The sequence below is a fragment of the Phyllostomus discolor genome, chromosome 11, assembly GCF_004126475.2.
Source record: "Phyllostomus discolor isolate MPI-MPIP mPhyDis1 chromosome 11, mPhyDis1.pri.v3, whole genome shotgun sequence".
Taxonomy (NCBI): domain Eukaryota; kingdom Metazoa; phylum Chordata; class Mammalia; order Chiroptera; family Phyllostomidae; genus Phyllostomus; species Phyllostomus discolor.
The window spans coordinates 20,227,877-20,244,837 of record NC_040913.2 but is presented as its reverse complement, the minus strand read 5'-3'; the positions used below and the strand labels follow the sequence as shown (position 1 = coordinate 20,244,837).

Below are 16,961 nucleotides of genomic sequence, written 5' to 3'. Positions count from 1 at the left end.
ATTAGTCAACAAAGACATATTAAGTAAGTAATGACAAATTTCAGGCACTGTGCTAGGTCCTTGGATAAACAAGACAGTATCTCTGCTTCCAAAGGCTCACAGTCTAGTGAGGGCAGGGAGAGTTTACACACAACTCAACCAGAAATTAAAACAGTGTGCTATGGTAAAATCAAGCACCCTGGAGGGGCAGCTAGCAAACCTTGAGTAGGAAGTTTAAGGGTACAAGAAGAGAAAATCTCACACAAGTTGAGACCTAATAAAAAGGCACTGAGTACTATGAAGTTTAAGAGATATGGGGGGAAAATGGGAACAGGATACATGAAGGATAGTAAAGAGAGATGAAGCTGTAGAGGTAACTGTAGAATTCTTTCAAAAGGCTTTGGATAGCTTTTTGGTTTTAAACAGAAAAGTGCTGCTGATCACTTTTCTGCTGATGCATTTTAGAAAAAACATTCTGGATAGAAGGTGGGTAATGGCTTAGAAGATGATTAAGGGTAAGATGCTTTACAAGGCTTTTTGCTGTACTTCAGGCAAAGAACTGAGGCACAGAAGTGAACTGAGATAATGCAGTGGCATTCTAGGAAGTGTACATATTCAAAAATTTGAGTAACTTTTTAATAGAATTAAGAAGGTAGAATTAACAGAAATTGTTGGTTTATTTGCTTTGGTAGGGGAGTGAATAAAGCTGGGAAATGAAAAATAAAAATTTAGCTATTTAGAAGCTCTTTCTATTCACGTACAGACAAGGGGTTTTCCAGCGAACACCCATAGGCAGGGAGGCGGAAAGGCTGACTGAAATAAAGTGGCAGCGAAAAAAGACAAGTTTTTCAAAAAAGTTGTTGGTGACACAATTCAAGAACCTAAAAATAATTATTATTATGCTTTGGCCCAGTAACTGTATATCTAGAAATCTATCCTAAAGAAAACTCTGAAATGTTTTTTAAGAGTTTCAGCTCAAAATTATTAATATAATCTTATTAATTTTAATAAAAACTTTAAAGAATCCAGATAGGAGAATAATTAATGAAAAACTATGGTATATACACACAGTGAAATATTCAGCCACAAAAATGAGGTTTATGAAGAATTTTACACAGAAAATGCTTTTGTGTTATTTAAATTAGAAATGAGATAACACAATTCACTGTTTTTGCAGAAATTAAAAATAATAATAACTAATACAGGTGATATTAGAGAAAAATGCCACACTAGCCTTGAGAAGATAAATTCCTATAATATTTTAAAAAGCAATTTGAAATATCTATTAAAATTTAAAACATTCTCTGGACCAGATAGTCTATTTCTAGAAAGCACTACTACGTAAACAAAAACTCTAATACATCTAATAGAGATGGCTATAAGTTTAACAACATATATTATAGCAAAATGCACAAAACCCTGAAAAAAACCCTGAATGCCCATCAACAAAATAATGATTGAATAAACTTTACTACAGCCATAAGATTTCATGTTATGAAATGTTATATAATTATTAAATATGCTGTGGCAGATACATATTTACTGACCTAGTGAATATTTACACCATATTGTAAAATGAGAAAAAAGTGTTATAAAGAATTATATATCTAAAGCCCTGCTGGCATAAATCAGTGGACTGAGCATGGGCTGTGAACCAAAAGCATCACAGGTTCGATTCCCAATCAGGGCACATGCCTGGGTTGCAGACCACGGCCCCCAGCAAACTCACATTGATGTTTCTCTCTCTCTCTTTCTCCCTCCCTTCCCTCTCTAAAAATAAATAAATAAAATCTTAAAAAAAAGAATTATATATCTAATATTGCTTTTGTAAATAAACATATGCCTATACTTTCACACATGGAAAGATATCTGCACATGATTATTATAATGAATTATATAATGATTATATATTATAACAGAGTAAGATGTGGAAGTATACCTATTGAACTAAAACCTCATTTGCTTGGTGGAGGATAATGGGAAGGCAAGAAAAAACTCTCAGCAAAAACATAAAATGTATACACTGTAACATTAAGCAAATATATAAAACAAAATTTAGTCAGTGATATAATCTGAAATGTAAAAAACTGGATTAGAAGATGACAACAAAATAAAAACAATAATTTAATTAAAGGATAGATTTGTGGAAAACCTTTGACCTAAATTTCTATATTACTTTAATTATTACATTGGTTGCAGTGAACCACAATATTTTTTCCAATAAAATATTAAAGGAAACAAAAGAGAACACTAATATATATATCGCAGTATGAAATGATATAAAATAACTTTTAAAAGGTATGCATAAAAAAAATTGTACACCAAAAAGAAAGTACAACAAAATTCTACCACTGGTTATCTTTGGATAAAGAATTATACTGACCTTTTTTCTTACTTATACTTATGTTTTCTAAATGCTTCATAAATATTTTAATTTAAAAAGAATTTCATATAGCATTGGAAGATCAGCTAATAATGGATTTCATTATGTCAAATCAAGAACAATGGTTTCAGAGGCTTAAAGATCAATAGCAACAACTCAATCACTTTGAAATTAAAGAGACTTGACTATAATAAATTTGCTTTTGCATTCTAATTTGTAACTATGGAAAACTGTTTTTCTATTAAAATGGAATCTGTTTTATTCTACAGAAGCAGTGAAGGGTTTTGTTAATCATAATCAAAGTTTTGTGATTAGCACCCCAGTGCTGTGAGAAAAAAAAGCATCAAGTCAAAGCAAGAGCTGGGAAAGAATCAAATGCAAAGACAATGAAAGTCTACTAAATAGCCTACTAGTACTAGCATAATCACTGTCCCCAGAGCCATCATCATCAAACCTTTACTGAGTGCATGTCAAGCATTTTCATGCATATCATTTAATCCTCATTAACATCAGTCATAACCCCCATTTTTAATGGAAAGAAAACAGGTTCAGAGTGGTTAAATTCCGTGGTCATATACCTCTAGTAAGAGTGAAAAAAACAAATTCTGAACCAAAGTCTAACTTCAGAACCCATGCTCTTAAACTCCAGGCAATACAGCTACGCTAACCGTGTAACATTATCCAGATGATCCTTACTGAGGGCACTATTAGGGAATATGGCCAGACAGTTGGCATAAAATGAGACTTTGCCAGGACATAAGTTCACCCCATCTACAGCTCACAATTGTGTAACTTTGATTTGACATCAAGAGAGAAAAGAAAGAAGGGAAAATAGCAAATATTACTTGAGCTTAGTTTTCCTTACAATGAAGAGCTGAGAAGAAATATAAAGATAAGATCTTTGATACAATCACTGATATGATGACTTAGAAAATCTACTCAAAAATTCCACTGAACATGCACTTATAAAGTTACTAAAAGTCTCAGAGAATTTATGTATCAATCAACCCTATATACTCCAAAAAACAAACTCAAAGTTATCAGAAATGTATTGGTGCCTAAAAATATATGTTAAAGATTAATCATAAAACATTTGAAGACAAACACCCAAATCTATGTGTTTCAATAGCTCATTCCATTATAAAGTCTTTGTGTCAAAAACAACAGCATCAGTAGGCCTGAGGCTGACTGAGCAAGGCTTCAATCCATGAATGAGGTACTGAAATTCTGATCCACTTTGAAACAGTTAACACAAGCTTGGTAAAGAAGACAAACACATCAAGTTAAAATATTTAACATAATATAATGCTGAAGTTATGAAATTTCAATATAGATAAAAGCTAATTACCAATGAGCATAGTTCCTAATATATTACTAAAGTGTTGGTATCTAAAAAGTAACAGGCAGAGACCAAGAAAAAAAAAGACAAGTATGTGTGGCAGTTGGAACACTAAAATTTTTTTTATATTCCTGTCCCCCAAGAGGACAAAACAAAACTAACAATCCTAGCATCATCCCAAACAAGAACTCTACAACACACACCTGGGTATGACTGAAATCTGTATCCAGGGTCTAGTCTAATGGAGTAGAAATTTCTACCAAACTGATGCTGATGTAGAAAGGTCCACGGAATAGGCTTTGAACATCCCTGCCCTAGAGCCATGGTTCTCACACTTCAGCACCATCAGAATCCCCTGGTGGGCTTGTTTAAACAGTTTGCTGGGCCCCACTCCCCAAGTTTCTGACCCAGTAAGTCTGGGGTGAAGCCTGAGAACAAGCAACCTGTAACAAGTGATGCTTGTCACTTTGAGACCACTTTGAGAACCACTGCCCGGAAAAAATTAAAAGCATGGTACCTAAAATGAATTCCTCTACCCACTTAAAATATTTTTTAAAAAACAAAGGTAAAATATAAATTCCTTAGAATCAGCCTATATTTAAAAAAAACAATGTCTTCAGTTTTAAGACCTAAGAACAGTTTTAAGTCCTGTATTGTTTATACAGTAATGTGCATATATTAGAGACCATTTAGAAAACAAATTATAAAGAACAAAATAAAAATTACCTGTACATTCACTTCTCAGGGAAAATCACTACTAACATTTTGGTATATACCCTTCCAGCTTTTTTCCCCTATGCAAGGTATATGTCTGTACATTTTATTTTTTGTATAAAGTATAATATTACAGAATTACTTTTTAATTATTTAATATAGTATTAGAATTTTCCAAAGTCATTGAATAAGATCTGAAGTATGACTTTTTAAAAAATGGATAAAAAGTTAGAATTCTTGCTTAAAAGCACTTTTACAAAATAAAAATTCAAGCAGGCTTCTCTTTGCACAGTACTGTGCTAACTAAAGCATATGCGTATTGTAACTATGTCCTCACTACAATGAGGACATAGGACAATGAGGATCCACAATGAGCGCTGTGACTGTGCAAAGCAAGGACATGGTCCTAATATGCATGAATTTCAGTGCCACGCAAAGCAGTAACTAACACAATTAAGGTCCATGATGAAGATCCTACCCCATCAAGAAAAGATATTTACTACATATTGTGTTTTAACAAAATGAAAGGGAATGATATATATATAAGGGCTCAACCAAAAAAAAAAAAAAAGACAAAATTTTTGCATACCAGTATCTGAAGAAGTGTTTCTATATATTGAGGACTGCATATGAAACTAACTTGTCACAAAATATATACCAACGACCTGGACCCTAAGTCTGTGCTTGTAAAATCAGATACAATAACACATAATTTCTGTAAATATTTAAATAATGGAGTTTTTCACTTATAAAAGGTTAGAGTTTATGTTTTAAAGATCTACAACACATTTTAAAATAAACATTCTGCAATCACAAAGTTTTTTGTTAAATAACCAATGCATAATCAATATCTTCTTACTTCTGATATGCATAAATATACTATAGCTAGAGAAGAATAGCTTTTTATAGAAAAAAGATTAACAAAATAGCTTTAGGCAAGTGATTAAATGTCAACATAAAAAGTTGCTGAGTTTTGTAGGTCAATTCATATAATTCAATCTAATATTTCCAAAAAGAGAAGAAACAGGTACTAAAAAATACACTGATAATTAACTTTAGGCTAATCATATCATTAACATGAAAGAAATTATCACTCAATTGCCCTATGTCATAAAGGCACAGAACTTGAATTTTACCCTATTTTTTCTAAAACATTAAATGTGCAATTTCTCCACATATTTATATCATATAAATAATGACAGTATACAAAGGTCTGTCCGGGAAAAGTCCAGCCATTGTTAATATAACAAGAACAGTTTGCACAATATTGATGTAACTTGGCAGCCAAGGAAAATGGATTGGAATGCATATGCATGAACAATGATGACCTCACCCTACTAGTCACAGGGGGGGTAGATGTACTTGAGTGAGCATGTGTACTGTGTGGTCATTGCATTCAAAATGACTGCATGAGTACTGCAATGAATATGCATTAAATTTTTTGTTAAGACTAAACATTCCTCCCTGGAAACCATTCAGATGATTCAGAAGGCTATAGCTATGGACAACTGGTGATTCGCAGCTTCATCATGACAATGCACCCACTCATGCATCACGTCTTGTGTGGAGTTTTTTGGAAAAACACCAAATCACCCAGGTGACTCAGGCCCTCTACAACCCCGATTTGATACCCTGAGACTTCTTTTCCCAAAACTAAAACCACCTTTGAAAGGGAAGAGATTTCAGACCATCTATGAGGCTCAGGAAAAGACAACAGGGCAGCTGATGGCAATTAGAGAACTGTGTGAGGTTCCAAGGTGCCCTCTCTGAAGAGGACTGAGGCATCACTGTCCTATGTACAATATTTCTTGTATCTCACACCTTCTTCAGTAAATGTCTCGATTTTTCATATTACATGGCTGGATGCCTTCTGGACAGCCCTTATATACATTAATCATATTGAAACAAAACCAAACTAATTAACTCATTAAACAAAGCCAAACTGATAGTGAATATTCACTGTATCAATTAATCAACATTGCTTATTAGGCACTATAAAAAACAATCTAAGCAGATATTTTACAACTTAAGTTTAGTAAAAATGGAATTTACCATTTGTGCTATGAATTTTATAACTTACTCCATTTTACACTAAGAAAATGCCTAGAAAAAAATTTGTAATGACAGTTAAATGGATAATAGGCTCTATTTCACGTATCAAATATCATGTCATTTCTAACAAGTATTGAAGTATTGAAAATATACATCAGTAAATATTCCTATTCAAGTTTTTGTTAAGCAGAGAAATAAAATCACAGATTTCTATAACAATTCATCTTAATTCAAGAACAAAAAGATTCTATTAGGCAAAAACATCTTTAGTAACATGTATGTTTATTTCTGCTTGTTGGGTATATACTTAAATACCTATTATAATTAGGCTGAAAAATGATCACATACAATGAGGAAAAGATAAATCTACAATATCTTAACAATTACTGGAGAGTCTCCTTCTTATATATAACAAGTTTTAAAAAAACATAAAATCATAGTTATGCACTGGATTGGAACAAAAAGTAGAATTATGCCTAAATGATACTAATTATAATGACTAAGAAAACAGAAAATAAGATATTATATTAAACTACTTCATTTTATGATTAAATAGATGAGTCCAAAATCTTGACGAAGAATAAATTGTTTACACTTTGTATTTTTTAAAAAGCTGTCACTGCTAACAGTTTTTGATGTCTGGCGGATGGCAAAACAATTCTTAAAACAGCTGACTTATGCATAAATACCCTGCCAGATTAAATGCATGCTATGAGCATAACTGTAAACACCCTGAATGTTTTCACAAGTACTAAAATGTTACTAATTTTAATTTCAATTTATTACAAAATCAGCTTGTTCTGTAATTTTCAGTGGTCTCAGTATAGGGTGAAAAATGGATTTTTAAATAACATTTTCTATGCAGCTACACCTTACTTACCTCTTCCATCCTCTATTCTGTGCCTCCTGATTACTCGCTGCCGTTTTTCTTCTTGTCTTAACTGAAGGTGTTCTTCAATGTTAACTCCAGGTACTGGGACAGCTGTTGATTTACAAAAAAAAAAAAAAAATTAGGTGCACACACAATATAGCAGGACTATCTAAAATTTAAGAATGTAACAGCTAATAAAAACTGTCTAGAATGAATTATTTTTACAGTAAGAATCTTAGCAAAAAAGAAAAAGAACCTCTTCCCTTAATAATATATCGTCAGTTATAATATATGTAGTATTACATAATTAACTATTAACTTTTTAACAAATATCTAATAGAAATTTTTTAACTATCCTTATTACTGAGTTGAGAACAAGATGTTCTGTACAATAAAGCAAATTACCTAACAGGAGATCTAAAGGTATCATCTCTTTCACTGCATCAAGAATTCCTCTTTGTCTTGCTTCTTGACCATCCAGCTCTCTTGCACAAGCCTTGCAACATCCACACACAGCACAGCCAGATTCTCCAGAACCACAGCCACAAATCCTTGAAAGAAAAAAAAATGAACTGAAACCTTTCTATTCTTTCCTTAAAACTCTTCTCTACAACATCTCTCCTGCATTTTTGAGATTAAGTTAAATGAGTGAATAAAAATCATCCCTTCAGATCAGGGTCAGGAAAAGGACTGAATAAATGAATAATTAAAAACAAGAGTTTATTAAGTTCCTCATAGGCAGAATTGGAATATTTCTACAGAAAATACGAAGATATTCCATCTTCAAAGCTGCTATTAACAAATATTTTTTCAAGTTTTCATATTCAGTGAAGCACCAGCAGTGTTAATATTAAGTGGCTTGGGCGGTTTGGCTAGTAAACGAACACTTCTACCTACCAGGTAAGTTAAGGGAGGTGTGAGCAGCCTTCAATACATGAGCTCACCTTGCCACCTTCTTATATTATGTCTCCTTTTTCCTCCCCGTCCTTTACACACTATCATCTCCCATTCACTCCTTCTGCTGTGTCCAATTACCTGTTCTTTTTCCTCTTCTCTGTCCTTTTGTCCTTAGTTGTGAACTAAGCCTGGGGTATTTGATTATATCATAAAGAAGACAAGAATACTCTCAGAAGTTGGCTAGAGGGTCGGTCAGTGAACAACTAACTTCTTAGTCATTATTTTATAGATGTAGAAGTCATAGCTTTAATGTTATTTGCTGGATGAGTTCTGAAAAACTTTACAGACAGCCCTGCTGAGCCCCTTGTTATCCAGATTTGTGGAGGTAGAAAAGAAAGGATTTATCTAGCAGTAGCCTTGAAAGACAAATCTAGGTGCCCTATGAAATGCCTGGCTTTTAAATGCCAGCAATACTGACAACCTGAAAGATGACTAACTACAACAGTAAAAAGTGATACAATAATATGTCCCACTGAATTGTCTGTGGGCACTATTTAAGAAATAATGTTTAATTCTAAACTTAGTCTAAGATAGGTAGTCATAATTTCATAGTAACTGAAATAATTTTTAATGGTACTTAAGTGTTCTGGCACATATTCCTATCTTAACTTTATTCATGTATTCATTTCAGCTTCATTAATAAAGAAATTATTGTACTCAGGTACTGTGCATTTTGATCTATAAAAAATTACTAGAAACTGACAGTAAATCTTTGGGGGGGAAAGCATATAAAATAATAATTAGTTTTAAGAAAGACCAGAGGATTATACAATAATTTATACTATTTATCAATTACTTAAGTTTAGATATCGGGGACACTAACTTTAATGGAAATCTCTTAAGACATCTCCAGGAGGATAAATTTCAGCTCCTTGTAAAAGAAATACTGTTCTTTAACAAAGAGAGCCAAAATATTTCTAATATGCTAAAAATGCAAATAAAACATAGTGTTTAAAAATTGTAATATTTCAGTAGTTTAAAAGAAAAGAAAACATTTGTTATTTATGATCTATTTCACTATGTTAGGCCATAGTATCAACCCAGAAATGGACTCACAGCAGATCCAGATATTACTCGGGAAGAAGCACCTGACACTATACTACAGAGGTGCCAAACAGGTATATGTCTGCTATGTGGAGGCAGGGGTTGGCTTTTCACAAGATTCCCTTTACTTTCCAAAGTCAGCTAGTTATCATATCATAATCTGATCTTCCAAAGATCAGATCTATCATAATATAAAATCTATCATAATCAATTTGGTCTTATAAAGGATACATCATTATGTTACAATGGCTATAAATGGCAACACAAGAATAAGAACAAAAATTCTCCTCAACATTCTATGGGAAAATCTGCATTCTGATTGTGCCAAACTCACACATTAACTTTAACTCACAAGTTAAACAACAAGAGTGTGAAAAAATGAAGTGTTCCAACAAGAGTAAAAGATAAATATAAAAGGTATAATGCAACTTTAAATGCAATAGTTCCTCTAAAACTGTAAAAAGCAAATTCAATTTAAATGAAAATTACTACTACTATCCAGTAGAATATCCTATATGATTTTTGATAATTCTACTAAGAGAAGATTCATATTCAACAAAAACGAATAGATATTTAGCACTAAAGCAGTCTTAGAAAAAGAATACAAATAAAGGCACAGCCCAAGTTTTGAAAAAATTTATGTCCCGTTTTTAAATAACAGTTTAAATGAATCAAATTAAAGAAAAGCAACTTAAATGACACTAAATTAAAAATTATTATAATAAAAAACAATTATAAGAAGTACAAGCACATGCCAATATGCCTTTGAGACACAACACACTAGAATACTCTGGAATAATTTTGAAAAGAAATGTTTTGCACCTTTGCTACCAGTATTTTATTTCTTCAATATTAATCATTTTCTTACCCTCCGGGAACTCTGTCTGGACGCCCACTACTGACACAGCTGGCTCCATAGCCTGTACAGTCTCCACAGACAGTGCACACCATGCACTGCTCCAGCTTCCACTTATGCATGCCTGGAGGGCACATCATAGACTTCTCATCTTTCTCATCCAGCTCTTCTTCCAGGTCTTCATCCATTGCCGTGGCCATATTTTCAACTCCAAACCCTATTTGACAGATCAGTTTATAATTTTTGAGTAGATAAACAGATTATTCCAATGTCTAAAAAGCTAATTATATTTCTCAATTAAATATGTGTGTGTGTGTACACATACATAAAAAAAACACATACTAGTCCAAGTGAATGGCAAAGAAATGCCAACCTGTAAGAACAAGAAATATAAAATTTAATTTAGGGACCACTAATACATGCTCTCCCCATTTCCTTTCTGCAGTCAGGGAAGGCAGAATCATCTCTTAGCTGTTACTTTCTGTCAACCACACTTATTTTTTTTATTTTACTCCCTCCTTACCACCCTCACTGCCAACACTTTTGTTCAACAGACCAGAGAAAGATTCCTAACCACACACTAACCCAAGAGAAATCTGCATTTGAAATGAATGTGTATTTTGCTTCTTTGGGATAAAAGGTGCATATATCAGTTAAGTCCATTTGATCTAGGGTATTGTTCAATGCCACAATATCTTTGTTGATATTTTGTTTGGAAGATCTGTCCATTTTTGACAGTGGGGTGCTGAAATCCCCTACTATAATTGTGTCATGGTCAATATCTTTCTTGAAGTCCTCCAAGATTTTCTTTATGTATTTGGGTGCTCCTATGTTAGGTGCATATATATTTACAATGTTTATGTCTTCTTGATGGATTCTTCCCTTTTGTATTATGAAGTGACCTTCTGGGTCTCTTTTTATGGCTGGTTTTTTGAAGTCTATTTTGTCTGATATGAGTATTGCTACCCTGGCTTTTTTTTTTTTCCTGTCCATTTGCTTGGAATACCTGTTTCCAGCCCTTCGCTTTCAGTCTGTGTAGGTCTTTTGTTTTGAGGTAGGTCTCTTGTAGGCAACATGTGTCTGAGCCATTGATTTCTTATCCATTCAGCTACCCTTTGTCTTTTGATTGGAGCATTTAATCCATTTACATTTAAGGTTATTATTGATAGGTACTTATTCATTGCCATTATTCCGTACCTGTGTTCCTCTCTGTCTTTCTTCCTTTTCTTAAAGCAGCTCCTTTAGCATCTCCTGCAGAGCTGGTTTGGAGAAGGTAATTATCTTTGAGGCTTCTTTTCTCCGGGAAGCTCCTTATTTGCCCTTCCATTTTAATTGAGAGCCTTGCTGGATAAAGTAGTCTTGGTTGCAGGCCTCTGCTTTTCATTTGGAATATTTCTTGCCAATCCTTCCTGGCTTGGAGCATTTCCATTGAGAAGTCAGCTGCTAGTCTTATCTCCCTTGTATGTTACTTCCTGTTTCTCCTTTGCTGCCATCAACATTCTGTCTTGGAATTTTTCCATTTTAATTATGATGTGTCTTGGAGTGGGCCTCTTTGGGTTTCTCTTGATTTGGACTCTCTGCATTTCCTGGATTTGTGTGACTTTTTCTCTCAAATTAGGGAAGTTTTCCATCACCACTTTTTCAAACATGTTTTCTGTCCCTTGCCCTTATTCTTCGCCTTCTGATATCCCTAGTATATGGATATTATTACACTTCGTGTAGTTCTGAAGTTCCCTTACCACCTGTTCATTCATTTTGTTTCTTTTCCTTCTTATTCTTTCTGGGTGTTTTTTTTCTACCTTGTCCTCCAGCTCTCTGATTCGATCCTCTGCTTCATCAAGCCTGCTTTTGATTCCTTCTACTGTGTTCTTCAATTCAGAAATTATATTCCTCATTTCCTCTTGGCCCTTGTTGATAGTTTCTATTTCCTTTTTCATGTTGATATAGTTTGCAGTGAGTTCACTGCGGTTTCCCTCTAGTTTCTGGTAATTCTCTGTGAGCTCATTGAGCTTCCTAATAACCATTGCTTTGAACTCAGTATCGGATAGTTGACTTGCCTCTATTTCATGTAGCATTCTTTCTGATGCTTCCTCCTTTCCTTTCATTTGGGGTTTGTTTCTTTGTCTTCCCATTGTTCACGAGACTCTTCTTGTTACCCTCTGCTTCTTAAATTGATCTGTTCTGACTCCCTGGGTTTATGGTGTGAACTTCTATGGTAGGAGACCTGTGAGATACAGTAGTATAGTCTCCATGATCCCCTGAGCTTGCTGGTCTTGGGATGTTGTTTATGTTGACTCTCTGGATGTCTTTGGGTTTTGATTGTTATTGGGTCTTTCTTTGGTGGGTCCTTCCCTCCAGCTGGTTAACTGAGGGTCACTCCATCCACCACATCTTGTATTCTGTTGTTCAGGTGTGGACAGGATGTGTTGAAGCTGTTTCTTCTGTCTGTCTGAGGTTTTGAGGCTTCTCTCTTGCTATTGTTCAGTTGTTTGTTCTGGATAATTTCTCCACTGTTTAGTTGTAATTACAGACTGGTCCTGGGTGGAGGTTAGTGCGGCTTCCACTCACTCCATCCGTCATCTTCTTTCATTATTATCTGTTGGTAGTTCCTTTGTTGGTGGGTTCTCTCTTCCAACAGGCATACTGGTGTTCATAGCTCCCACCTACTCTTTTCTGTGATCAGTTGGAGGGGGAAGGAAAAAAACTTTAAAAAAACCCTTTATGTTCTTTATGACTCAGCAATCTGTATTCATTATGTGTCTCACACTACTACAGTACCATGCTTTTTAATCTAATACAGAATGGGTATAATTTCTAGTAAATAAATAAAGTCTCTTAACAACTTTATTTTGGTTTCTACAAACTTCACATTAAGAATCCAGAACATAAGTGTGAATGTATGCTCAACTTTCACAAAAGTTTCAGAATAATAATTTTGTTGAGCTCAGAATTCATATAAAACATAATTTGAGTATATATTTATATTATATATAGAAAACTAAAACAGTTCTCTCCTCTTTGCTTAGTAGGTATTACCCAAAACTGTGGTTCACTAGTTTAGCAGGATGAAAAATATTTCCATTTTGGAGTAATACAATCTTTTCTTTCTTCTGTTCTTTTTCTTAAAAAATCAATATACCTCTAACAGACTTGCTGTTTTAAAACTAAAGTATTTTTAGGGTGGACTGGGATGGGAATAAAAGACAGAAAATTGTACTGGAACAACAATTAAAATAAAAGAAACTAAAGTATTTTTAAATACATACAAATATAAAGAAGCTAAAGAAAAAGAAAAGGGGCTTTTAATATCCAGATGAGTCTGCCATCAAGAAGACCCCCAAAGAGCTAAACTTGTGTTTGTCAATTTATATAAATATTAATCCTGAAACTCATTTGTACTTCAAACAATTCAATGTGTAGTTTTAATAATATATCTATTTCCTTTCTCAAATCCACACAAAATTAAAAACAGAAGACAAGAAATTGGCATGAAAGGTATAGAAAAGCACTGATAAAGTAAAAATTGAGAGCAAGAATGAAGTAGCCCCACAGTGTTATAAAAACAAAACCACAGCAAGCATGGATAAATCCCTCTCTTCCCTTCAACATACTGAGTATTTAGGCAAAGGATATGGTGAATAAGGGGCATCTACAATTTCGTACTTGATAAAGGATCAGTATTCTTAAGGATCATTCTTAGTTGTCAAGAACTGATTGAATTACAGGTAGTGCATGCTGTTAAACAGGAAAGTATTTGCCAGACTGCCGCTAAAAATGGTTAAAGCTGAAAATGTGGTATAAAAAGTTAATAATGGAAAGTTTGAAAATAATTTTCTAGAATAATTTAATCACCAAAGATAATAAATCAATATAATATTTTTTATAAAGATTAAGAAAAACATGGAAGTAAACAAACTCATTTGCTCAGAAATTAGTCTAAAGTGTATTTGATTATTCCAGTGACATACTGTCAAATAAATAAGAAATTCAGTGATTTTCCTAATGTATACACATGAAATCAAAGAGCTGCTTGTTTTGAAAAGAGTAAGATTCCTTACCATCTTGTTCTGAAAAGGTAATGAAAAGGCAACACACAATTTAATATTAACATAGTCAACACCTACCTTTCCCACCTTGGTTCATGGCACCCGTGTCTCTTCCACACTGTCCTTTATTATTTACACCAAATGTCCAAACTTCTCCATTCTTCATTAAAACACAAGTGTGAGCTTTGCCCATAGCTACCTGAATTACGAAATGGCCCTTCAAATCTGTTACCAAACCTACAGGAAAGATAGGAATTTGGTAAGAAAAAACAAAAAAGCCTTTCTGAGCCTAGTGAATCCTCAGTAATGTAAAAAGGACCACCCTCAATGGAGAACTTTTCATTTCTAGGATAAAATAGCCACCAAAGTGGCCAAAAGCCTGGCAGGTTATCAGTAAATTAATTTTGCAATTTTGTAATGAAACTTCAAAGTTTTTAAATATTATCATCCAGACTTGGGACAAATATTTACTCTGGCCTTAGCTCAAGCTTGGATCTCCTGAATACTTGCTCTAAATGGCAGTACCTCTCAACAATTCTCAGACAAGTTATCAGTTATCAAACTTCCCTTGCCCAGGCACAAAGGAACATATCAATCATGTACCTCACCTGCTTTAACCTGCTTCAGTAAAACCAGGGAAAACAATCATCAGAGTATAATGAAATAACTGTTTTTGGTAGAAACCTGTGAGATTTTCCAAAGTAGTATTTTTCAATTCTTTTTAAACCTACAATGCTTTCTCCCACAATCCGAGTCTTGCATAGCAAGACTTAAATTTCACTTATTCACACATTACTTCCATCACTCCTGCCATATCCAAGTGCTACCCACCTACTCTGAATTTTTTGCATCAATTTTAATGTGACAAGCATAGTTTAACCTCATCGAGTAGGAGGAATAACACTAAAATTGAAGATTGTTGAATATTCCCAACATACACCAAAATAAAAACATTTTTAAAGTTAATGTATTTATTTTATTTAAATTACCAATAATATAACTCTTTTATCATACTTTGGGAAAACTATTCAGATATAACTTCTTTAAGGTGATCTCCCCTTTCACCTATACTACTTTAGGTCTTTTTGCTAAGTTCACCTCAAAAAACTCCCATTTTTAGTACTTAGTATTGGAAAAGATAAGTATATATAGAAATAGTATTTATTATTAGCAGTACTAGCTGACATGTCTTAAGCCCTTACATGTGCCCAACTCCGTGCTAAGCATTTCATAAAAATTACCTCCTGTAATCTTGTAACAACTAGGTACTATCATTAGCTCCCTTTTGCAGGTGGAAAAAGAAATAAATAAAAGCAAGCTAAAAAGTTAAGTAATTTAAATTACCATAACTAGCCAACTAAAAAGGGGTAGGGCCATTATCTGAGTCAATATCCATAACCATTAAGGCACACTTCCCTAATATTTTGAAGTTCTTTTTAAATCTATTTTAGTGATTATGATATCACAGTTGCCCTAATTTCCCCCTTTTGCCCCCATCCGCCCAGTGCCCCCATTCCCTCCAGCAATCCCCCCCTTTGTTCATGTCCATGAGTCATGTATATAAGTTCTTTGACTTCTCCGTTTCCTATACTGTTCTTAACATCCCCAGTCTATTCTGTACCTACTAATTTGTAGTTCTTAATCCCTGCGCCTTTTCCTCTATTCTCATCCTTCACCCTCCCAACTGATAACCCACCAAATGATCTCCATATCTATGATTCTGTTCCTGTTCTGCTTGTTTGCTTAGTTTGTTTTTTAGATTAAATTGTTGATAGTTGTACATTTATCACCATTTTAGTGTTCATGGTTTTGATCTTCTTCTTCTTATATAATTCCCTTTAACATTTCATAAAGGGCTTGGTGATGGTGAACTCCTTTAGCGTTACCCTGTCTGGGAAGCACTTTATCTACCCTTCAATTTTAAACAATAGCTTTGCTGGATAGAGTAAAGTAGGTTGTAGGTCCTTGCTTTTCATCACTTTGAATACTTCTTGCCAGTCCCTTCTAGCCTGCAAAGTTTCTTTTGGGAAATCAGCAGACAGTTTTATTGGGAATTCCCCTGTAGGTAACTACTTTTCTCCTGCTGCTTTTAAGATTCTCCCTTTATCTCTAACCTTTGGCATTTTAATTATGATGTGTCTTGGAGTGGCCCTCTTTGCATCCATCTTATTTGGGACTCCGTGCTTCCTGGACTTGTATGTCTATTTCCTTCACCAAATTAGGGAAGTTTTCTTTCATTATTTAAGTTTTCAATTTCTTGCTCTTCTTTTCCTTCTAGCATCCCTACGATTCAGATGTTGGTATGCCTGAGGATGTCCCACAGGCTGTTTACATTATCCTCATTTTTTTAAATTCTTTTTTCTTCTGGCTGTTCTGATTGAATGCTTTTTTCATCCTTATGTTCCAAATTGTTGATTTAATTCTTGGCTTCATCCACTCCACTGCTGATTCCCTGTATATTTTTCTTTATTTCACTTAACACAACCTTCATTTCTGCCCAGCTCTCTTTTATGCTGTTGAAGTACCCAGTAAGTTCCTTGAGCATTCTGATAACCACTGTTTTGAACTCTGCATCCAATAGGCTGCTTATCTCCATTTCATTTATTTTTTTTTCTGGAGTTTTGTTCTGTTATTTCATTTGGGCCATATTCCTTCATCTCCTTATCTTGGCAGCCTCCCTGTGTTTGTTTCTATGTACTAGGTAGAGCTGCTTTGGTTCC

General features: G+C 33.9%; 1 protein-coding gene across 13 annotated transcripts in view; it reads right to left on the bottom strand.

Moving 5' to 3' along the window:
- The window catches only part of MYCBP2 (MYC binding protein 2), a 262,494-nt gene that overhangs the window by 177,806 nt on the left and 67,727 nt on the right, over positions 1-16,961 (bottom strand). For all 13 annotated transcript variants that reach the window (XM_036011264.1, XM_036011258.1, XM_036011257.1 and 10 more), the window contains exons 14-17: positions 14,320-14,478; positions 10,208-10,412; positions 7,744-7,889; positions 7,348-7,449 (exon numbers count right to left, since the gene is read on the bottom strand). In XM_036011264.1, the coding sequence (XP_035867157.1) occupies positions 7,348-7,449; positions 7,744-7,889; positions 10,208-10,412; positions 14,320-14,478 (612 nt within the window). The remainder of the gene's footprint in view (positions 1-7,347; positions 7,450-7,743; positions 7,890-10,207; positions 10,413-14,319; positions 14,479-16,961) is intronic.